Here is a 25,469-nt window from a genome sequence, read left to right on the forward strand (position 1 = left end):
GTGTGAAACACTGTGGTTCTTACAGTACAGTTCTTCCCTGGATTGTTGCTGGTGTATCTCTCACTTTGAATGTCTTCTGCATAACCTACATATGGTTCCTTTGGTATGTTTCTTCACATGTATTTTTATGTTTTTTTGACTCTTTGAATGCAGTCAAGACTTTTAGACGATGATTGGCTTCTGTTTCTTCTTATTAAAGGAATTCAAGAAAAAAGGTGAACCTACATCAGGAGGAGAGAACCTACATGTCACTGCAAAAAGCAGATGTATCATCAGATTATGATGTTATTGCACACCATATAAACTAAAAAGTCAGGTTTCAGATAGCTGTGTGATTTTAATGGCAGCCTGTAGTCAATACTTTGGTGATGTACTTAATTTAGTTTCACTGTCTTTATTAAAGCAGATACTATGGTATTACAAATTTTAATTTAAATTAGCTATTAAATTAAAGCTTAATATTTGTTAATTTTTTACATTGCATTGTAAATAAATGAGCTTATTTTATATGTAACAAATTACACTTTCTATTTCAATTTATACATAGAGTTTAATAAAATTGTTCACCTCTCTACAGCTGCAAATTGAGCTTTTTTTGTTCTTTTCTTTTATCTTTGTAAGTTCAGCAGGTTGTAGCTAACAAGGCTACAATTATTCTACCTCTTTATGGATCAGATCAGTTCACTAGCTCAGTTCACTAGCTCTCTGGGGTCAGTCACATAGCACAGTTTTTCTACTATTCCTCTTTGCCATTGTTGTGGAGGAAGTGTTAGTTGAAAGCAGAGACACTCTATAACAAGACACAAGGATGCCCACACAAACACGCATCAACACGGACACACTGAGAGTGAAGCAGAAGACAGAGACACAAGGACATATAATAAACAAGAAACTAAACAAGGAATAGAAGAAACTCAAAACAGACTAACTTTAAACTAATTAATAACCTAAAACCTAAACCATTATACAAATATATTGCTCTTTTCTTTTATCTTTGTAAGTTCAGCAGGTTGTAGCTAACAAGGCTACAATTATTCTACCTCTTTATGGATCAGATCAGTTCACTAGCTCTCTGGGGTCAGTCAGTTATAGCACAGTTTTTCTACTGTTCCTCTTTGTCATTGTTGTAAAATGTGGCATGGTGGAATAACTGACAGAATCTCCCATGAAACATTAGGTGAGGAATATTTTCCTGTTCAATTATTGGACGCTTTTGTTTGTGTTTTGTAAAATATAAGCCACACGAAAGTGGCAGTGGAGATTTTAGTCTAGTCCAGCTGCCAGCTATTTTGAGTTGAGTACTGGGAATAGTTGATTGGTGTAGCTTGTGGCCCTTCTCTATAAAAGGGAGAAACAAAGAGGAGTGTGGAAGAGAAAGCAGGAAGGAGAGAGGTGGTACTAGTGATGGGTAGATGAGGCCTTGTGAAGCATTTCAGCACATTCCCCAAGCTGTATCGATACTGAGTCGACACAGTGTTGCTGTTTTGCTCCATACTGTCACCTGCTGGGCCTTAAATATCATTGCAGGCAACTTACTTGAGACTCACAACAGGCACTGATTCAATGACCTAGTCATACTTGTATACACTGTAAGGTATTGTACTTTCCATGGAATCATTTTATATTTTTTACATTGCAAATATTGTAGAAATCTTTAAAATATATTGTGAATGACATTAAGTGAAAATTAAAATGAAGGTATTGTGAATGTAACATTACCAATTTAAATGTATTTGACTCAGAGTTTATTATAAATTTCTATTCAGAAAAATAAGTTTATCCAATGTTTTTGCATTCAGTCCATTGCGTTTTTGACACCATTTCCTCAGCTTTGGAAAACACACGCTCATAGGGCACAGATGAAGCTGGGGTACACAAAAACTGTAAAGCCAGGTGGAAAAGGTTCGGATAAGATGTCTTCCTATTCCCCTGGTACGTTAAAGGATCCTTTGATCTTGGAATGGTTCTCTCCAACACTCTCCACAATACTAAGGGATTGTCTTTTATAAAATATATATATATATATATATATGTATATATATTCAGGACTGCCTGGTCAAAAACAGTCTTCCTAGATGCTTGATTTCAAAATAATAAAACATATATTAATGAAAAAAAAATGATGATAATACTGCTCAATGTCTATATAGGCCTGGCTGTGTTCATTCTCAGTGTGTTTGTTTTCTCATTTTCATGTTTGGCCGCAGAACAGATGCGACATTTAACCTGCATAAAATGAAATAAATACTTTACACTGCATGTCACATTGCTGTTTTTCCTATTCTGATAGATTACACTGAAACAAAGACACACAAACAGTTACCTTATATGCAGTTAAAAGATCGAAATGATCCCACACAGCAGAAACTTTTCTTTTTCTTTTGGGCTCCATTTTTTATGGAGAGATATGTATTATCTGTTTCTTTACGAGAGTTATTTTGTTTTTGTTTTTTTGGTGGCGACTCATTCCGTTGACAGATGCAGATGTGGTACCTTTTAAACACAGTTTAGAGCGTTGGCAATGAGCATACAGCAGCTGTATCGATCACGTGACTTTTTCTTAAAGTGACACACGCACCGATACAGGTTTCGCTCTGTGAGCTTGATACATGCGCCGGTGCGTCAGTGTTGCTGGACCCATCACTAGGTAGTACAACACAGTTGCATCTGGTTGCAGCAGCAGACTCCAGTGAGAGAGAGGAATATTTTAAAGGAAAATGGATATAACATGGCCCGAATGGTTTTGCTTTTATAATAATTCAATTCTACCAGAAGAAGGATTCAGTTTAATTAGGATTATTGTGGATTTGTTTTGATAGCACAGAATAGGAACTTGTTACTTTGCTGGACCTGTGTATTATGGAAGTTTAAGGAGGAAATCTTACTCTGTAATTAGGAGTTAACCAACCAGATGACACTATTCAAGACCTAGAGAGGAAGAGTTTGAGAGTTAAATTCCAAGGATCTGGTGTGGAAACACAATCCCTACTAATGCAAGACCTATTAAGTTGGGTGAAAATGTCATGTGAAGGCTGTGTGTAGGGAGGAGTGGTGGTAAGGAGGACCCAAAGTGCAGACACTCAGAAGCAAAATGTGAAATCAAAACCAGCTTTAATGCTGAACTAAAAAGTAACAAAACTGAAAATTACAAAATAAACTCACATAGGCAGACAGTACACACAGCCCATATGGAAAAGAAAGTGAAAGTGGTCACTTTCATGAGTAAATCATATAAGGCTTACATGATTTACTCATGAAAGTGGCCACTTTCTCATTACTTTCATATATTGTTTTAGTAAGTATCCAAAACATACAAGTTTCATTATATAATTTTTCAAGGGGTCTTATATCTGTTTTCACTCTTATATGCTTTTCATACACGTTTCACACAAGACAGATACAAACTTTATAAGATTTATATATATCTTTTCCATATGGGAGTATAAGATGAGGATAAATCACAACACAGACAAACGAAAACACAGGACTTAAATACACAGAGGAGCAATCAGGGAATGGGAGACAGGAGGGAAACAGCTGGGGCGCATCAGGGCTGACGAGACAAAGGAAGCAAAACCAGACATGCTAACATGAGACACGGACTTTCAAAACAAAACAGGAAACACAGACTGAACTTACAGACAGACTCACAAGCAGACACTGCAACAGGGTAGTGATGGGATTTCCGGCTCTTTTTAGAGAACTGGCTCTTTCGGCTCCCAACCGGCTCTTCAGGTTGTTTTGTTGCTTTAATTAATTTATTATTAACAAAAATATAAAATTATGCACAAAAGGAATTATTAATGTAAAAAAATAAACTGTGGTTTTATTTATATATGTTTACATACGGTGGCCCCTAGAGACAAAGCACGTACAAACTCCAAAACATAGCGTTAACTGAACTTCCCTGAGTATTTTTTTAAGTAATAATGTTACTTAAATTTTATAGGAAGGGAAACGTCCGTGTGTGTCTTGCCAAACACAGCCACAGCATTGAAGCACAGTTGGACAAAATATGTGACTTACAATCATTTTGCCAACATGAAAGCCAGCGGCAAGCTGTTTCTCTGAACTACTTGGTGGTTCAAAGAAACAGCTAAACACACACAACTGTCTATTCAACACTTTTTTCTCTTTCAGCTTAAAAGAGGATGTGAAAACACCCTTTGTCTTGACCATTAAATTTACTGTACATGTTGCTAGTTTTAGTTATTTTTGGCTTATTGAATATTGATATTAAAATAAAACGGTAACATAGACATTGTGAGATTTTCTTTTAAATACAACTTATTTTGATGCACGTAAAAATATTACTTATGTGAACTCTGCAATATGAAGGCGTGTATGAAACTTTGAAATCTGCCAATTCCCCAAGAATGTCAAAGTATGTGATGTGTGCCAGGCAGGATGAAGAACCCAAAGGAAGACTCATACACAAAGGAATAAACTCAAAACGGCAGCTTTATTGCTGTAGAAAAACTTGAAAATAAAATACAAGAAACCTAAACTAGAAACTCAAAACGTGTAGCGCAAACTAGAAAACCAGGAAACAGAGAACCAGAACATTACCAGGAGCATGGAAGAAAAACACAGCACCGTGAGGGGACAACGCAACAAAGAGCAAAGGAACACACATTAAATACACAAAGGAGGGAAAGAGAAACAGGAGGGAAACATTTTTCTTATGTTTCTTGAATTTACACACCACTGTTGCTTGTGAAGCTTTCACTCACATGTGCTGTACCAGTGTGCCAGTAATGTGATTTCAGATCATTTGTGGCCTACAGTCGGGTAGTTGCCTTTGGATTTGTTGCTACTTCTGTTTTGAATGTATACATACAGTGAGACATTAAATGCAAGTGACAGCAAAAGATCAGCAAAGTACACAAAAAAGAAACTTTATGCCACAGCCAAAACTTGCGGCCACGACTGTACATGTACCACACACTGTCAGTAACATGAGGTTTCTTCACCAGTTCCAATTCCTTAATTTTTACCAGCTTCAAGTTATCGAGAGAAGAAAAAAAAACTCTCTATGCAGAGATTCAGCAGTAGAGGGTCTTTTTAAAGCAAATAAAACAGCTGCATTTCTCAGTGCTTAAGTAGTGAGAAATACATTTACACAGTGTGATATAAGATGGTGCTTTTACTGAAGCCAGTCTTGCTCAGTAACATTTAAACGTGTGCTGAGAAACTTCCTGAAATCTTGGTGCAAAAACAAGGAAGAAACAGAAAATAGAGACGACTAGGGCAGTCAGCTGAGATCACTGTGGAGAGAAGAGAGAACGAGAAACACAGGAAAAAGGTAAAAAATAAATAAATACAATTCCACCTTTTCTTCTATATGGCACTGCTGACAAAAGTTACTTGTGCTGGACAAAAAAAACTGGTGGACTGTTTCTACATTTGTTTCTGTTGTTGTATTAATTAAATGATACTGCTATGTATTAAGACCGAGTTTATACATATGACTGCTAACAAATTATGTGACATCCTTTAAGATATATTATGTAAAATGTGGACAATCCCTTGTTTTATTTCTGCATCTTTACATCATCTGCGTTCAAGTTTCTCTGTGGAGGGATAAACTGAACGTGTCACACATCGAACATTTGTTCTCATCTGGGGTATTCTACTTTTCTCTGAGAGCAGCAATGCTAAAAAACATTTTGACTCTTCTGTATTCTTGTAATTAGGTTGCAAAACTGGTGTTATCCTTTGTGAACAAAAACTAACAGCAGAGGCTGCTCCTCTGCTGGACAAGTTATTCTGTGGAGGGAGAGACTGAACGTCTCGAGCATCGAACATGTTTGTGCTCATCTGGGCAAATCTGTTTTTCTCTGTAAAAGGCAGCATTGTTGGCACAGGTTTGTATCTTCTCATTTTATGTAATTCTGCTTTATTTGTATTTGAATCTTTTTTTCCTGAAATTTATCCAGATGATAAGATTTTATTAACACTCACAATTCATCATAAATTTGTGCCTTTACTATCATCTGTTGGCTTTTAACAATTAATTTAATCTTTTGTGAAATATGTCTCGAGATACTGTTAACTAATATCCAGGCAGATTTCATAACCTGGATATAATACACTATGAAATGTGAAAACTATAGTTGCTGTGCACAAACAAACACCTTGTGTAAAAAATACAAGTTACTGTGATATATCATTATATTTATCTTTCCCTTTGCATTAACAGGTGCTTCAGCCTGGGGCCAGCAACACTGTGACAAAGGATACTGTGTTACTCTGAGTGAGCGGGAACTAACAGCAGAGGCTGGACTCTGTGTTGTGATCCCGTGTTCTTTCACTACTGCTGATGAGTTTACACCCAAACATACAGTTTGGTACAAATGTGAAACATCTCAACACAGTTGCAGTGAACCTGACATAATATTTCACAGCAACAAAAACACAGACAAAAAAGCTCAGGCTGGGTTTGAAGGACGAGTCTCACGTTTGGAGCCTGATGTGAGTCAGAACAACTGCAGCATCATCATTAACGATCTGAAAGAGTCTGATTCTGGATCATATCAGCTCAGAGTTACTGGTGAACTGAATGGGAAAGAAGATGGATTCACATTCATTCCAAGAGTAACTGTCTCTGTTAAAGGTATGAAAAGCTATTCCAAGGCCAATCATGTTGAAAAATGTCATGTACAATAACATATTTAGTATTTTTAAGGCCTTAATGAAGTATTCATTATTTTGGGGAATTGTTGACCTCTATGGTAGCTGGTAGGAACTGCAGCAGTTCCTGGCAAAACTACCATTTTCACTAAATAGCTTATTATTTGATCCCAGATTAATGTGCTAGATGAACTTCCGGTAGTTAATTTAGGTTCATTAATGCAATTTATTTCCATAAGGTCTTAGTCAGAAGCCCAGAGTAATGATTCCCACACTGACTGAGGGACAGCAGGCCACACTGACCTGCACTGCTCCTGGTCTCTGCTCTGGATCTGTTCCTGAAATCACCTGGACATGGAGAGGAGCAGGAGGGACTGAATCTTACATTAAAGGAAACAGGACTGACTTCAACACTGACAATCCGAAGTCTTTCACACAGAGACACATCTCAACTTTGACCTTTAATCCTTCAGCTGAACACCACAACACCAGTGTCACTTGCAAGGTCAACTTCACAGGTAGAAAATCTACAGAGGAGACTTTGACTGTAAATGTGAACTGTGAGTACTTTGCAACCTCCTATTTATTGTTTGCATTTTTTAAAATCTATTGAATCATCAGTAGATTCTGAAAAGGAAACAACATGATTGTAAAATGTGTATTTTTATCTCACAGATATGAAAGAAATTACAATCAGTGGTGTTACAACTGTTAGGGAGGGAGATGTTCTGAATCTGACCTGCAGTGTTGAAAGTTTCCCTCCATCTCTGATTGTGTGGTCTAAACTTGGTTCTGACACAAAGCTGCACAGTTATTCTGGATCAGCCAGGCTTGTCATTGAGAATGTGAAACCAGAACATTCTGGACAGTACATCTGTGCAGTTACATATATGAACAATACCCTGAAGAAGGATGTCAATATCACAGTGATATGTAAGTACACAAACTTTGTGCTTTTAAGCAGAAGATTTTTAGCAGTGGTCATATTAGTTTCATCTGATACCTGAAATGATTCATTTAGATTAGTGTAATTCTTTTGAATAACTCTTACAGCCACACCTCATTAAATATGTGATATCATCTCAACATCTGTGTATATTGGCTTTGAAATGTTTAGACAGTGATACCACTGACGACTTGTACTTTTCAAAAATATCAAAAATGTCATTTAAAATAGTTTTGAAAAGTTGAAGACGATGTACAAATGTATATCTTTTATTTATAGATGTAGAGTAAAAATTTGCTTAGAAAGAGGAACACTGTAGACTGCACTATACTGGGGAAGTAAGAGGAAATGTATTAGGAGCCTTTTGAAAACTATTATGATGTTGTACAGTGACCAAATTGTAATTTGCATTTTATTGACGTTTGTGGCATTTTACACTTTGCATTAATTAAACACACATTCTTATCATTCTTATCCTGCAAGTTAACATCTACACAACTTTGCAAGATGTGATTTCTTTTTATGTTTTTTGGGGGGTGTTCGGGCATTTTTCTGATTGAACAGAAAATGGCAGTGCAACTTGCCCTCTCCTTAAATATACCACTGAACTCACTGAAATGTATTTTGCAGATAACAGGACGCATCAGATCATGGGGAATACAACTGTTAGGGAGGGAGATGTTCTGAATCTGACCTGCAGTGTTGAAAGTTTCCCTCCATCTCTGATTGTGTGGTCTAAACTTGGTTCTGACACAAAGCTGCACAGTTATTCTGGATCAGCCAGGCTTGTCATTGAGAATGTGAAACCAGAACATTCTGGACAGTACATCTGTGCAGTTACATATATGAACAATACCCTGAAGAAAGGATGTCAATATCACAGTGATATGTAAGTACAAAACTGTGCTTTTAAGCAGAAGATTTTTAGCAGTGGTCATATTCGTTTCATCTGATATCTGAAATGGTGCATTTAGATTAGTGTAATTCTTTTGAATAACTCTTACAGCCACACCTCATTAAATATGTGATATCATCTCAACATCTGTGTATATTGGCTTTGAAATGTTTAGACAGTGATACCACTGACGACTTGTATTTTTCAAAAATGTCATTTAAAATAGTTTTGAAAAGTTGAAGACGATGTACAAATGTATATCTTTTATTTATAGATGTAGAGTAAAACTTTGTTTAGAAAGAGGAACACTGTAGACTGCACTATACAGGGGAAGTAAGAGGAAATGTATTAAGAGCCTTTTGAAACCTATTATGATGTTGTACAGTGACCAAATTGTAATTTGCATTTTATTTACATTTGTGGCATTTTACACTTTGCATTAATTAAACTCGCGTTGTTATCATTCTTATCCTTCATTTTTCTGGTTGAATGATTACATGTCAGTGTAACTTGCCCTCTCCATAAATATACCACTGAAATCACTGAAATGTATTTTACAGATAACAGGGCTGCTCAGATCATTGGGAATACAACTGTTAAGGAGGGAGATGTTCTGAATCTGACCTGCAGTGTTGACAGTTTCCCTCCATCTCTGATTGTGTGGTCTAAAATTGGTTCTGACACAAAGCTGCACAATGGCACTGGATCAGCTACAATTTTCATTCAAAATGTGAAACCGGATCATTCTGGACAGTACATCTGTACAGTTACATATATGAACAATACCCTAAAGGAAAACGTCACCATAACAGTAATATGTAAGTACCACACATTGTCACATTACTGGATAACATCACCAGTGATGTCATCAGCAGCCTTATCATCTTCCATGTTAATTTTGCAGTTGAAGCCATGAAGAATGATTATGTGCCAGTGTTGTTTCCAAACTCCTTAAATAAACCACCTAAATATTCTCCACAGATAACAAGGATGCTCAGATCATTGGGAATACAACTGTGAGGAAGGGCGATGTTCTGAATCTGACCTGCAGTGTTGACAGTTTCCCTCCATCTCTGATTGTGTGGTCTAAACTTAGTTCTAACACAAACCTGCACAATGGCACTGGATCAGCTACACTTGTCATCCATAATGTAACATCAGAACATTCAGGGCAGTACATCTGTACAGTAAAACATCTGGACACAACTCTGACTTCATATGTTGATGTAACTGTGACTTGTAAGTAGATGGCATGTATTTTTAACCTGAAGTTCATTAACATTATAGCTTGCAGCGTGTCCTGTTTTATGATTCTGACTACATGTTTACAGGGCATACAAAGATACAGAATGGCTCAGGATGTGTGCTTCAGTCTGAGGGTTTGACCTGTGTGTGCATCAGGGAAGGCTTTCCTTTACCTAACATCAAATGGCCTCTGTTGACTCACCACACTGAGTACTCTGTCATTACTAGTGTATCAAACCACACAGTCAACAGCACTGTCAGTGTAACTGTAAAAAACCATGGCAACAGCACTGTTGAATGTGTCAGCAACAATGGAAATGGAGAAGTAAGAGAGAACCTGCTGATCAATAACAACTTGTCCAAAAAAGATGGTAAGTTTTGTTTGGTTGTTGTTGTTGTTTTAAATTAAAACCCTTACTGTAACATTTTTAACCACTTGACATTTTTACTACCATTTTCTGACCCATGTAATCTATGACCTATGTAATTAAGACAATCATTAGACTAGCCATTAGGTGTGCTGCATATAATTCAATATGTGAGTTAACAGGTTTTTCATGTTGTTTCCTTTGAGTGCAGAGCCGTCATCGGGTCTTAGGTGGCAATTTCTGGAAATTATCATTGCATTTTTGATTGGTGCAGTTCTTTCATCAGGTGTTTGCTTTTTGGCCAAAAAGTGTTACAGGTACAGAATTTATTTTTGTAGTTATTATTAATGTTTCTGTGTAGATGCAAATTAAGATTCATTTCAACATTGTTTCTGTAAATATGCCCTTTTCTACAGGACAGAAATTACGAGTTCTGGACATTTGAATGACACTTTTGTGATGCTGACACGTCCAGATGACCCACTGGTATTTATGTTGATTCATCTTTTTTGATATAACTTAAAATAATAAAATGGGTTTCTGCACAAATATCTCACATACATTTGGAAGAAGTCTTACTGCTGCTGGTAATCCACACTGGATTCCACTGGATAAAACTCATCATTTCAAGGCATAAAAATAAAAATCTTTCACATCTCTGTGTTACATAAAGGCAGATGTATATGCATAGTATGTAGATAGGAATCTCTCTCTCTCTCTCACACACACACACACACACTGAACCATCTCTTATATTAAAACAAACCACCCCACCAAACTAACCACTCACTGCACAGCGCTATCAGGTGAAACAATAATAAGTCAGCTCAGTCCACCAGGACTACACTAAATAACAACACACAAGACAGTGTCAGGAAAGATGATTGTTTTCCAGAAATGAAAAGCCAATCCTTTAATGAACACTACATATTATACAACTTTAGATAGGTGCATCATTGAAAACATGGGCTGACAACAAGGCATAGCTGTAATGGTAGGCAGAGGCTTCAGAATAAAGTGACGCTGCCTTTATTCTGCTAGGCGACGTTTAACACTGCCTAGCAATTTACAGGTGCACCCCTTACACCAGCACAATGCAGGAAGGGATAGATGGAGAGAGAAACTAAACAAATAGGATAGCTTGACTTAGAATATGGCGCAGAACTCACACCCTTTGAAGCATGAAAGAATACACACTAGATAAATGGATAGTTTGCACAATGTTGGGCTGCCTGTAGCTGATAAATGACTGAAACAATTTACTTTGTACCTAACAGATATATGATGGTCAAGCATTACAAAACAACCAGACCCTGAACTCAAACAGTGGGACAAAAGAAGTGGAATATGCCACCATTGATTTTTCCCTGTTAAAAACAAAGCCAGCAAGGACGCAAGAAAGCACAAAGACGGAGTACGCTGAAATCAAGAGGATAATAAAAAAAGAACAAGTAGATGATGATGGAGACGACGGTAAAATGTTGGAGGGGGAGATGAAACACTGTGAACCAGAAAAGAAGGAAGGGGAAGATGAGGCAGTGTACTCCACTGTGAATGACATAATAGATGATAATTGAGGAATTCTTTTGTATAGTTGCTAAGGATAAATATTGATCTCTTCAGATGTAATTGATGGATGGATGGATTTCCATTTTGTGTTTGAATTAAAATTATCTCTATGTTGTAAACTTCACAAATATTAACAAATCAAATCTTACAGGGATGAAAATGTTACCTCTGAATATAATGCTCTGCAATAGTTTAATGATTACACATATTAGAAAAATGTCATGGTTAAGCAATTTTTAGATGTCTATACTTCTTTACTATAAAATCTTGCCCAATGACATTCAGCTGTAGTAGTAAATATAGTGGCTTAACTTTTTTTTTACTGTATTCTTGATGTATTTTGCAGATTTTTAACGGTTTAAGTTTCCAGGTGGCAGATGGCCAACACTGACATTGTCTGGCCACATATATTTGAAAGTGTACAGCCAAAGTGTGACAAATGACCTTTGGAGTTTCCTTTTAGTGCTTTCACAAAATGCCATTTTAAACCATGTTTTTTGTGCTTTGTATTCTTGCTGAAAAATGTACGTCTTTTTGCTTAGTAAATTTATTTTTTCCCTGTCTTGCATAAGATCATTTATTTTCTTTGTGAGTTTTTATCCGACACGTTCATCAAGTCAGAATGTTTATTTTGACCAAATCATTTGTTTTATACCAAACAATCTATTTCAAGCTAATGATATAACTAGCTTCAATGGTTCTAATGCTAATGTCAAAAGTCCCCGAACACTCCTTAAGTACACAATAACAATGCACGTGTAAGGGTTCCTAAAACAATATACAAAAGTCTTTACAGCTTAAAATTACAAGCACTGTGCTTGCTCACTTTCAACAAGCACACTACAGTTTACATATTATTTGGGGCTGTTTTTAAGTTGCTTGCTCAAACAACAGTTTTCTCATTCCAGCAGTCAAAATCAGGTTATGACAGTAATGATGAAATTCCCTTTTTTCAGTATGGTAACGTATTTCCCTACAAAACAAAGCGTGCAACATTTTCTTCAGGAAAAGCATATCAGTTCTAAGACATGGCCAACAAGTGCTTAAAGTGCAAAGAATATAAACAATTTTTGATTTTATGGCTACAAAATATCAACACTCTTTATATATTCATATACTATTTATTTTCATTTACTTGCCTCTAACAAGGTTTTGCATTTATCCTGAGCAGTATGCGCCATCTAGTGGCATCTTTGAGTAACATAAGTCAAGTACAACCAAACCCAGCATCTGTACTTAAAGACACAACAAAATTTAAAAAAACTCATCCTGCTTTTAACTCAAAATTATCTGTGATTTTTACATGATCATAACCTTAAATATTTTTTATAGCTTATGTTTTTAATTTATCCACACATATTATTAACCCTTAACACACTCCGTACGCATGATTTTAACCCTTAGCGTTATATTCCTGGTGTGTCATGGTTCTTTTATACTTTACAGATAAGCGGACCACCTCTGCATCCTCACTAAGGGTGACTCTTTTATGTTTGTTTCAGTTTTCAGCCCCTGAAGTTGCTGCTTAATCTTTGCTTATAGCTCCTTCTGCAGAGGTCCTCATTCCCATCTCCTCCAGATGTATTTTAGGAACTAGGAATTCCTTTAAGGCAACACACTGAGATAAATTTCCAAATTACAGGCAGAAGGATGGAGAAGAAAGAAATGGAAGCATAAAATGTGAGAGAAATGAGAAAAGCCCACACTCTCAATAACAGCCATCTCCAGATTTAAATGTCATGAAAATTTTATTCATGCTTTTGTTTTCTCTGCTACTGTAGATTACTTCAGCTCTTTTCAGCAGCACATTTTCTCATTGGTATTAGAAAATAGACCAACATACTGCAATCCTGGCTATTGACTTGGAATTGTCACTCATTCTTTTTAAAGCATGTGGTGTCTTGGCTCCAAGTTAAAAGCACCACACGTGTTGACCCTATAGCAATCTTACATTCTCCCCTCACTTTTCTATTTTCTTATACAAGAACTCAAGAAAAAAGTTCAACTCAAAAAAAGAAAAGAAGGAAACTCTGGCCTTTCTGTTCCAGAAGGAGAGTTCATTTAAACCCTGAGTCAGTCACTGGGGTACTTTAGATCATCTGAAATTGTCCAACGATTCGCATTTCATCTGAGATTTTAGAAGCTGCCTTCTGGAAAAAGTACCAGAGCATCCGGGCCCTCACTACAGGACTACGGAAAAGTTTCTTCCCCCCAAGCTGTCAGACTGGAATGACACACACACACACACACACACACACACACACACACACACACACACACACACACACACACACACACACACACTCGAATTGTTACATTATTCTTACAATGTTACACCTCAAGCTTAGCAAGAGGTTTCCATAGATACAGCGAGCACATCAGTGCCTTATATGGTGTTAAAATACACAGTACAGCTGTCACACAATACAAATACGTTACACAAAAAAAAAATGCAGAGATGTTGTATGCAGCTGAAATGGGGAAATGCTGAGTGGCATTCTTTATTTTATTTTGGGTATTTTACTCCATTTAATCTACCATTTTAATACATGCAGATGTTAGTTTTTGACAAAGCCCATTAATGGCAATATAGTTGTTCTATTTGTGGGTTACTCTGTTGAAATCACAGAAAAAAAATAAAAAAATTAAAAGATTTAAAAAAAACGCAATAATCACAATGATATGGTTTTACTTCCTCAAAGAACATTTTTCCTACTAAACACTAATTATTCAATCAATGAAATGAAACATATGTATATCATACATATGTGATATGTATGATACATATGTGTGATGTAATAATAACTTTATCAAAGTCAGTCTGTAAAGTTCAGTGTTATGCTGATAAACATCTGGAAATCCTGTTGCAAAACGAAGGAAGAAATAGAAAAAAGTGAGGAACAGAAACTTTGAATTAAAACGTCAGCACAGATCAGTTCAGACAGAAGAGAGAACAAGAACAAGACAAAAATAGGTAAAGATGGTTTTCAAGTTTATACTTTAAACTGCAAATGAACCATATTTTGTTATATTATTTAACCAGTTTTTATCTTATTTATTTTATACTAAACTATCATTGATCTTACTGCTGTAATAACTATGAGTTAACTGTGTATAATACATTGATACAGATAACATAAAACTGTCCTGTTAAGTGCTTAACTATATAAAGATTAAGTCTTTGGAGCAGCCGTAGTCCTCGGTAAAGGATGTACACATCATAATTACAACATAAATAAGCATGTGACATAAGATGTGACTTTCATGAGATGTGTGACTGTAGCTGGAGTCTTTCCTTTAATGTAATTTCCGAATGTTTATTTTTAGCATTAATACAAATTTGTCCAGTGGAGGAAGAGATTCAACGTGTCGAGCATCGGATATCAAGCATGTCTGTCCTCATCTTGGCAGCTCTGCTTTCCTCTGTGACATGTAGCAGTGCTGACATAAGTTTGTATCTTCTTCTAAGTAACCTCCTAATTCAGCTGATATTCAATAATCTTTTAACATTTGCATATAAAACTGTTTCATAACATTTATCCAGATTAAAAAATGATCTATTATCAACCAGAATTTATGATAATTTAGTATTATTACTGTCTCAAGTAGTAATGTATCAAGGATCAGACACGATCTTTTACTGTTTGAAACTAAAAACTGTCTATTTTTTTATATTTCCCTTGCATTAATAGGTGCCTCAGCCCGGGGACGACAACACTGTGTCAGTGGATACTGTGTCACTCTCAATGAGGGAGAAGTAACAGTAGAGGCTGGGCTCTGTGTTGTGATCCCGTGTTCTTATAGGACTGGTGATGGCTTTACACCTAAACATATAGCTTGGTATAAATGTGAAGTATCTGAACCAAGATGTGGTAATCCTATCATGATATTTCACACCAACAACAGCATTAAAGTTCAATCTGGGTTTAAAGCACGAGTGTCCTTTTTGGAGCCTGATCTGAGCCAGAACAACTGCAGCTTCTTCATTAATAAGCTAAAACAGTCTGATTCTGGATCATATCACCTCAGAGTTATTGGTGAACTGAATGGAAAACCTGATGGATTTTCATTCTCTCCAAGAGTGACTGTTTCTGTAAAAGGTATGAAAATGTAGACTAAAACAAAAACATGCTTGAAGTCTTAAACACCCAAAATGTATAACCAAAAATCAAAAATGAATTGTTTCCATTAGGTTTTAAGCTGAAGCCCACAGTAATGATTCCCACACTGACTGAGGGACAGCAGGCCACACTGACCTGCACTGCTCCTGGTCTCTGCTCTGGATCTGTTCCTCAAATCACCTGGACATGGAGAGGAGCAGGAGGGACTGAATCTTACATTACAGGAAACAGCACTGATTACAAGACTGAGAATCTGACTGATGTAACACAGAGTCCTGTCTCAACTTTGACCTTTAACCCATCAGCTAAACATCACAACACGAACGTCACCTGTAAGATCAGTTTTACAGGAGAAACAATTACAGAAGAGACTTCAACCTTGAATGTGAACTGTGAGTACTTTGCTACAAACATAAAATGTTGTGAACCTTGTTGAATTGTACAACTTTTGGGGAGGAAAATGTAAGGAAGTTATTTTTTTTTTGTCTTTTTGACTCATAGACTTGAAAGAAGTTAAAATACGTGGTGTTACAAGGGTGAAGGAGCATGAATCACTGAATCTGACCTGCAGTGTTGAAAGTTTCCCTCTATCTCTGATTAGGTGGTCCAGACTTAGTTCTGACACAAACTTGCAAAGTGATTTGAGATCAGCAACATTTATAATCCTAAATGCAACAACAAAACATGCTGGACAGTATGTTTGTACGGCTCAATATATGAACAATACTCTGAAGGAGAAAGTCACTGTAAGGGTGATGTGTAAGTTCACAATTTTGTGCTTTTAAAGAATTTTTTTTTTTTTAAAACGGTCTTCTGAAAAAGAGACAGCACTACTTTCATAAAGAACATTCCTGGAAAATGAATATAGTTATAGAAATGAAAACATTGTAAATATTGTGTGTATATTCAAGAGAAAACCTCCAGTGAGATTCTACAATAATCAAATTGTCCTTTAAATGCTGATTGATAGAAAATAACTGTGCACATGTTAAAGACACTGTATCAGTTTAGTTTGTTGTTAACATTAGCATCTACAATTTAGTGCAGAAGCTCACTCATATTTTTGTGGTAAATGGTTATATGTTATTGTCTCCTTCCTTAAATAAACCAAGTAAATGTGCTGCACAGATTACAGGAAACCTCAGATTGCTGGGAGAACGGTCGTTAAAGAGGGAGATGTTCTGAATCTAACCTGCGGTATTGAAAGTTTTCCTCCAGCTCTTATTGTTTGGAAAATGTTGACTTCCAATATAAATCCTTACAATGGAACTAACACTGATCTGTACAATGACACTGGATCAGCTACACTTGTTATCCAGAATGTGGGAGCAGAACATTCTGGACAATATGTCTGTGCAGCAAAACATCTGGATACAGTTCTAACTGTAAATGTCAGCGTAACTGTGACTTGTAAGTAGACGGCAATAATCTTCTCAAATCTGCAGTTCACTAATACACATACGTTTATAAACCTGACAGTTAGTCAGCTTCGGTATTGTTTTTGATAGATGAAAGACCATTTTACCTCTTTTTGGTGTTTCAGTGACTATAGTGGCGAGCACTATTAGAGAAAAATAAAGCCAAAACAGAAAATTTCCCTCAGTGTGAAAAATATTGGATGCCATCACTGTATGGATCAAAGGTTATTTTTTTAATGTTTTTTTTAGTATTACATTCATTGTTTCATCCCACTTTACTTGTGTGTCCCACAGATAAAAGGAAACTTCAGATCACTGGCGATACAACTGTAGAAGAAGAAAATGTTCTGAATATGACCTGCAGTATTGAAAGTTTCCCTCCAGCTCTTATTGTGTGGAAAAAAATGAGTACGAACACAAACCTTCATAGTGGAACTTACCTGTATAATGACACTGGATCAGCTACACTTACCATTCCAAATGTGACAGCACAGCATTCTGGACAGTACATCTGTACAGCAAAACATCTGAATACCACCGTGACTTCTTATGTTAGTGTAACTGTGACTTGTAAGTAGACAGTACTAATCTTCTAGTAAAGTTTAGAATTTCACATAATTGTATAAACATGATAGGTAGCCAAAAACCTTGATCTGTATTGTTACAGTAAGCCTGTTTTAAATGTCATGACATAAAGATAAAGGTGGGTAAGAAAATAGAAATACATTTTCAAAAATAAAACAATAGTTATCAGGCCACAATGCACTGCCAGAGCAGCTACTGTACAATTTGGCATTGTTTCTCTGGAAAACTACTGGAGCAATGGAACAGTTTTTTGAAAGACATTCCCTCTTTTGGTGTTAAATTTATATTAAAATATTTTTGTTTTAGCCATTTCATCCTTTCTTTCTTAAATAAATTACTAAAATGTGTTTCACAGATTCAAGGCAACCTCTGATCAATGGGAATACAACTGTTAAAGAGGGAGATGTTCTGAATTTGACCTGCAGTGTGGACAGTATCCCTCCAGCTCTTATTGTGTGGAAAGATCCTATCTCCAACACAAACCTTCATATTGGAACTTACACTGATCTGTGCAATGACACTGGATCAGCTACACTTGTCATTCAGAATGTGACAGCAGAAGATTCTGGACAGTACATCTGTACAGCAAAACATCTGGACACAACTCTGATTTCTTACATCAATGTGACTGTGACTTGTAAGTAGACAGCACTAATATTTCACTATAATATATTGGAAAAGTAGCCATACTTTTATTTAAAGGTTTAATAAAGTGTTCCAAAATTTAGAGTGTGATGTCCCTTCAACTTTTGAATTGTTAAAAGAGAAATAGAGGTGAATTGGTAAATTGAAAGAGAGATAACATAGATGATCTTATTATTACCCTTCATCAATACAAAATATCATATCATCAAAAGTCCACATTAATTAAAACACTTCCTAAAATGTTTAGACTAAATTATGACTCCCTTACCAGCATATGTAAGTACTAAACACTACCCCAAGGAAACTTATTATCGATTGATTTGCCACTGTATTAAAAAATGGATTTTAATTGCATTAATGTTATTAATGACATTACTAACTATTATTCCCAAGGATATTCCCTCTTTTAGTGTTTTGATGTGAATAATACTGAGCAGTATGAGGAACAAGGAAACTTAAACCATGCCGACAAAAACATGCTCCCTATTATACTTGAGAATGGTCAGACATCATCTTATCGAAAGATATTCCCACTTTCTGTGTTTAGGTATCTTGAATAATTATTTTGTTTCCCTCCATACTGTAAATAACGAGGACATTGGTGTCCCTCACTGCATCATCAAGGCAAAAATAAAGCCGAAACATGCTAGCCAAAATGCCCCCTACATGGAAAAAGTATTGTACAAAATCACTGTCTGTGTCAAAGGTTTTGTCATCCATTAGAATATTCCAATATTTTTGTTTTAGCCATTTCATCCTTCTTTATCTTAAATAAATTACTAAAATCTGCTCCACAGATTTAAGGCAACCTCTGATCATTGGGAATACAACTGTTAAAGAGGGAGATGTTCTGAATTTGACCTGCAGTGTGGAAAGTATCCCTCCAGCTCTTATTGTGTGGAAAAAACCTATCTCCAACACAAACCTTCATATTGGAACTTACACTGATCTGCACAATAACACTGGATCAGCTACACTTGTCATCCAGAATGTGACAGCAGAAGATTCTGGACAGTACATCTGTACAGCAAAACATCTGGACACAACTCTGACCTTATATGTTGATGTGACTGTGACTTGTAAGTAGACAGTACCAATCTTCTACTATATTTAGTTCAGCTGTGTTCTCACCTGTTTCCATTCATTGTCAATATGCAGTGTATTTAAGCCCTCAGTTTCCCTCAGTTTCTTGTCTCGTCATTGCCTATTCCTTATGTGTGTTGTCAGTTCATCCCACTTAATCAGTTTAGTTCAACCTTCCATGTTCTGTTCATCCCATCTTTATAATAAACACCATGCCCATAGTCAGTCAGTATGTGTGTCCTGCATTTGGGTACTCTCTTTCCATTCCCAAACACCTGACTCTCAAGAAAACGTTCCATAGCACAGAGTGTGATTTGCCTTCAATGTTTGAATTGGGAAAAGAGAAATACAAGTGAATTGAAATCTAATTATGGATGAGATACCAATATTACTTCTATTCCCAAGGATATTCCCTCTTTTAGTGTTGGGATGTGAATCGTGGAGAGCAGTATGAGGAACAAGGAAACTTAGTCTTTCATGATTCTTTAAAGGTTATCTTGAATAATTCTTTTTTCGCCCTCCATATTATAAATTGCTGAATTCTGTTCCACAGATAAAAGGAGACCACTGATAACTGGGAATACAACTCTTAATGAGGGAGATGTTCTGAATTTGACCTGCAGTGTTGAAAGTATCCCTTCAGCTCTTATTGGGTGGAAAAAAGTTAGTGACAACACAAATCTTCAGAGTGGAATTCACGCTAATTTGCACAATGACACTGGATCAGCAACACTTTTCATCCCAAATGTGATAGCAAAAGATTCTGGACAGTACATCTGTGCTGCAAAACATCTGGACACAATTGTGACCGTAAATGTCAGTGTGACTGTGACTTGTAAGTAGACAGCACTAATCTTGAATCTGAAATTCATATTCATACCAAACTCACAATTTACTTTTTTTTATGATCTGGCATTTCTTTTTACAGGGCTATCAAATATTCAAAATGGTTCAGGATGTGTGCTTCAGTCACAGGTCTTGACCTGTGTGTGTATCATTGAAGGGTTTCCTTTACCTACCATCCAGTGGTTGCCCCTCAAGAACAACACTGAGTACTCTGTCATTACTGCTGTGTCAAATGACACAGTCAACAGCACTGTCAGCCTAAATGTAGAAAAGCATGGCAACATCACTCTTGAATGTGTCAGTAACAATGGAAATGAAGAAGCTAAAGAAAAATTCACAATCCACAACAACTCTAAAAAATATGGTATGTTTTCAAATAAACAATTTTTGACCGCAACAATTATTTTTTTAGTAACACATAAGAAAACATTTAACTTGTGCAAAATATAATAAGGTAAAAATGTGCTTTTTTCCATGTTGTTCCTTTGAGTGCAGAGCAACCGTTAGATTTAAGCAAGGGATACCTAAAAGTCATCATTGCCTTTTTGATTGGGACACTTCTTACAGCAGTTGTTTGCTTTTTGGCCAAAAAGTATTACAGGTACGGCATTTACTTTTCTAATTATTATTAGGTTTTCTCTGTAAATAAGGTTGAACATGAATTTGCTTCTTAAAAAATATAATTCTCAGAAAAAAACAGAAGAGCTCTGGAAACCTTCATGAGACTTTGGAGATGGACAGACGTCAAGATGATCCACAGGTAGTGATGTTCATGTGGCATTTTTTTTAATATAACTGGTAATATATGAGTTTTTGCTCACATGTCTAGAATGATGAAGTGGCCATATTTACACTTTATTGATTAATATTTCGTAATTGTTTTTGTACTACTAAAAGTCTGCAAAGTTGCAAAGATCCAAAGCTTTTGAAATTAAAAACATTAAAACCAATTTGAAACCATTAAACAAGTACTGCATGAGGATTATAGTGAAGTTTTAACTTTTTAAGCATTGAAAGAAGTTTCTTTTGAACTGTAAAAAAGGTTTCTACAATTTGAAAGGAAATGGGCCATTTTCATTCCACAATGAACTGATTTCTTTTACATACCCACCATTTGTCTGTCCGCCAAGTTTAGTTCAAATTGAGAAAGTTAATTTGTGCATAATTTCACTAACAGATCAACTGAAAACATATGCGTTAGAAGAGAAATAACTGCTCATAATGCCAGTTACTTTGCAAGTGTTAAAACATTTTTATGAATTGTGTTGGGATTCAGTTTGAAATGTGTATGGTCAAACTATAACGTTTTGTTACCCATGCTCATAGAGTTATGACTACAGATACAGTACAATTATGGTTGTGTGCCAACCAAACAAATTCACTAATCATAGCAGACTGGACTTGCAGACTAAGCAGGAAAAGAGGTGCTTTATAACACTGAAACCTGCAGACTTATTCTGGTGAACCAAAATCTAATCATGAACCTATAAATGAGCAAACATGCATCTTTAACAGCCATGATCAAAAACAACAAACACAAAAACTGCAAAGCATGACAGTAATTCAAGATTCGACGTTGCATCAAGTTGATTATCAGGCCAAAAAAAGTCACAACAATTTAATAACAAAAGAATGTAAAGATATCAGATAGAAATGAACAACTAATATTATTTACTTTCTATCTAACAGGTATATGATGGTTCCCTATTAGAAGAAAATCAGACTCTGATCTTAAACAGTGGACCAAAAGAAGTGGAGTATGCTGACACTAATTTATCCCTTTGAAAAGAAATAGTGCCAGGGAAGCAATAAGGAGGAAAGTGATAAATGATGCTCAAATTAAGAAAGTAGTACAAGAAGAAGGTGGAGATGATGGTGGAGAATAAGGTGAAAGAGGAGGAGGTGGTGGTACTGGAGATAAAAGACTGTTTTCCAGAAAAGGAAGACGGATATAAGGATAAGTATTTGTTTTAAATCTCCATCTTGTCAGGAAAAAGTGCTTGTGGCCAATATGGTTTTTCAGTTTCAAAGAATAAATAATCAAATGTTCCAGTGTCAGCTTGTCTCTCAAATTATCTGAAATAGCATGTTATTTTAGAAAAATGCCACAGTTGATACAAATTTTAGATATGTCTTTATTATATTAAAATCTTCAGTTTAATCTTAGTCTTAAGTCTATGTGTTGGGGAATGATTTTTTCCTGTTTTATTGTTGAGATGACAAATGCCCACCCTGAGATTGTCTTGTCAGAAACATTGAAAAGATATAAAAGTGTGTACATTTATTTACGAATAAAAGTTGCCCTTTTTTACCATGCAGCTACTTGATATTTTGTTCTCAGTATTTTGTTCTCAGTATTTTGTTCTCAGTAATGTATTTTTCCCAGTTACCAAACTTCATATCTACGGTCATGTATTTTCTTTTCTCTGAAAACCTCCAGCTTGTAAGAAATTTCGTTATGTTATGTTGGCATGGGTATCCACCATATTGTTCCAGTGGCATTTAAAATTGAATGACATAAATTTAATTTATACAGAGCTAAATCGCTGTTGCCTCAAGGCATTTAATATTGTAGGGTAAAAAAAACCCTAACATATAAAACTGAGAAAAAAAACAAAACAAAACAAACAAAAAAAAACCCAGTGAGATTTGACACTTTTGTTTGTAGTGAGTTTTTTTTCTCCTCTACCCTTCACACCATTCACCAATAGGGGGCAGTGTAAACCAGCAGCGGTACATGACAAGTCAGATACTGTGGAGTTGTGATCCTGGTGCTGCTGCACCATGTCTGGTGGTTTAATCAAAGTCAGAACACCTATTCATGCTGTAGCAGTCTGAATTGTGTAACACAAGCAAATACAGGATCACATGTCATAGGTATTTAGTGGAGGGCCCAAATGTAATCTCACAGACAGACTGAGTGAAACAAACAGGCCGTTTATTTAGGCTGATGACCAAAATACGAAAAAGGTGAAACACAAAATACAAAAGGGAACTGAAAACCTCTACTCACAGAAATCGGAGAATAAACACTATGGAAAGAGAGCACTGGAGCTGGAGAAAGTGAACTGACAAAGGACAAAGGGATAGATAGCAGACTTACCAAAATAAAACAGGAAGTGCACTGGGCTTGAGACAAAGGGGGGAATAAAACCAAGGCAGCTGCTAAGAGGGTAACTACATTGAGTAAGAGGGACACATACAAGAGTCAACATAAACATTAGGCAAGCCAGGAATTTATAATACTTAAATAACCTAAACTGGAAAACAGACCCAGGACCATGTCATTGCAATCAGTTTCTGATTTTATGCTTGTTTTCACTGCAGACTGTTTCAACATGCAGGTCTAAAAATCAGGGGGGGGGGGATAAAATAATTTAGCAGAAAGCAGGGACATGCAAACTGACTCTGACTGAAACCTAAAACTATATTTTAAAAAAAGGCAAATAATTTCCAGAGAAATAATGAAAATCTGAACCGCTTGCTAAGAATTCAAAACCACAAACCCAAAGAGACATAACCGAACAGAGAATATTTAATAATAAACATGAATTCAAAGTTGAAAAACTTTTTCAGTTTGGGGTTTTTTGTAATTATGAGTTGATGATGACTATTTTAGTATATAATATAGAGCATATATAGTGTTATAGGGGTGCACATAAGTGGTGCGCATTCGCTGTCAAAATAAAAGACGCGCACCGGATAAGAAGTTGCAACGTGCGTTTGCGTACATATAAAAGTCACTGTTTTTGTCTGCTGGGATTTTCACGGCATATTCTGCACCACATCTCTGTGCGTTCATCATTTGTTGCGGTTCGGGCTCCTTCTGACATTTCTTTGGAGGTGAAGGAACACAAAAGTAATTGCTTAAAGGAGCTTACTTCTTCGACATCTTCGAGATCTAAACAAATGTCTGTCCTCAACCAGAAAATCCTATGTACGCAAACGTTCTTATCTGGTGCGCGTCTTTTATTGTGCGCACCTGCGGACCACTTGTGTGCACATAAGATAACGTCATAAAAGTGAATGTGTCGTAATCCAGTTTGAATGTATCACACACTTCCTGAAATCTTGCTGTAAAAATACGGAAGAAAGGAAAAAGAGAAGCTTGAAGATTAAAAGTCAGCAGAGTTTCACTGTGGATAGAAGAGTGAAGAAGAAATAGACAAAAGAGGTAAAAAAAAACCATTCATTTAATGTTTTTTTCAAAATATCTTTAAAACACTAAACAATATTGTATAAAGGTGTTGACTGTGCTGGTCAAAAAATGTGTTAGTTTGAGAATCCACTGTTCACAGTTCTCCAATTCATTAAATCATGCAGATGATCTGAAGTTAAATAAAATACAGTAGTAACAGTTTTTATTGTATTAGTGCTTTTGTTGAGCTTTAAAAAATATTTTGCTTTGGTCATTTATCTTTTGAGAACAGATCTTTGTTTACCAGAAAAACTTTAGGGTAATGATGTAGGCATACATAACTACGGAATAACCAAGCATGCAACATCCTCTATTACAATGTGTGATGTAAGATGTTGAATTCCCTTAATATCTCTTTACTTCATTTGCTCCAATAAAGTTTCTCACTGGAGGGAGAGAATACAAGTGCTGAGAACCAAGTCAGGATGTTTGTTCTGATCTGGGCATCTTTCTTTTTGTGTATAAGAGTCAGTAATGCTGAAACAGGTTTGATTCTTCTTGTTTCTAATCTTGTAATTCTGCTTTATCATTTTTGTTTTATACGGTTATATGTGCAGGTGTGTGTGTGTGTGTGTGTGTGTGTGTGTGTGTGTGTGTGTGTGTGTGTGTATTAAAAGTGTCTTTTTGAAATGCATTCAGATTATAAGTATTCATTCTTGAAGTAGAATTCATCATAAATTAATCCAACGATTCAAATGAACCAAATATTCTTTTCCTCTTTTTGTACCTCCTCCTTTGTATTAACAGGCACATCACAACAATGCATTGGACAATACTGCATCACACTTAGTGAGACACTAACAGCAGAGGCTGGACTCTGTGTTGTGATCCCGTGTTCTTTCGCTACTGGTTTTGGATTTACACCCAAACATATAGTTTGGTACAAATGTGAAGCATATTCAAGATGTGACTATGAT

General features: G+C 36.0%; 2 protein-coding genes and 1 long non-coding RNA gene across 4 annotated transcripts in view; all 3 read left to right on the plus strand.

Annotated features, from left to right (window-relative positions):
- Positions 1-253, plus strand: LOC121812907. Its single transcript, XR_006053401.1, has 2 exons — positions 1-103; positions 200-253. It is a non-coding gene; the product is annotated as an uncharacterized LOC121812907 (long non-coding RNA).
- The window catches only part of LOC121812905 (sialic acid-binding Ig-like lectin 11), an 18,171-nt gene extending 5,954 nt beyond the window's left edge, over positions 1-12,217 (plus strand). Inside the window, exons 1-11 of one of the 2 annotated variants that reach the window (XM_042216107.1) lie at positions 5,067-5,305; positions 5,697-5,867; positions 6,203-6,616; positions 6,873-7,193; positions 7,309-7,566; positions 9,035-9,292; positions 9,456-9,713; positions 9,806-10,090; positions 10,299-10,404; positions 10,504-10,573; positions 11,365-12,217. In XM_042216107.1, coding sequence (XP_042072041.1) covers positions 5,807-5,867; positions 6,203-6,616; positions 6,873-7,193; positions 7,309-7,566; positions 9,035-9,292; positions 9,456-9,713; positions 9,806-10,090; positions 10,299-10,404; positions 10,504-10,573; positions 11,365-11,664 — 2,331 coding nt within the window. In that variant the 5' untranslated portion in view covers positions 5,067-5,305; positions 5,697-5,806 and the 3' untranslated portion in view covers positions 11,665-12,217. Of the gene's footprint in view, positions 1-5,066; positions 5,306-5,696; positions 5,868-6,202; positions 6,617-6,872; positions 7,194-7,308; positions 7,567-9,034; positions 9,293-9,455; positions 9,714-9,805; positions 10,091-10,298; positions 10,405-10,503; positions 10,574-11,364 lie in introns of those variants that run through there. The other variant, XM_042216106.1, reaches the window with a different exon arrangement.
- Positions 12,218-14,562: 2,345 nt separating this feature from the next.
- LOC102314062 (immunoglobulin superfamily member 10) overlaps positions 14,563-25,469 on the plus strand; it is a gene marked incomplete in the record, with an annotated part of 32,326 nt that continues 21,419 nt past the window's right edge. Inside the window, 9 exon segments of the mRNA XM_042216105.1 lie at positions 14,563-14,630; positions 14,984-15,106; positions 15,349-15,756; positions 15,849-16,169; positions 16,279-16,536; positions 16,906-17,187; positions 17,490-17,765; positions 18,136-18,417; positions 19,223-19,429. Coding sequence (XP_042072039.1) covers positions 15,046-15,106; positions 15,349-15,756; positions 15,849-16,169; positions 16,279-16,536; positions 16,906-17,187; positions 17,490-17,765; positions 18,136-18,417; positions 19,223-19,429 — 2,095 coding nt within the window.

The sequence above is a fragment of the Haplochromis burtoni genome, unplaced genomic scaffold (genome assembly GCF_018398535.1).
Source record: "Haplochromis burtoni strain Fernald_Lab_line unplaced genomic scaffold, NCSU_Asbu1 Contig_925, whole genome shotgun sequence".
NCBI lineage: Eukaryota > Metazoa > Chordata > Actinopteri > Cichliformes > Cichlidae > Haplochromis > Haplochromis burtoni.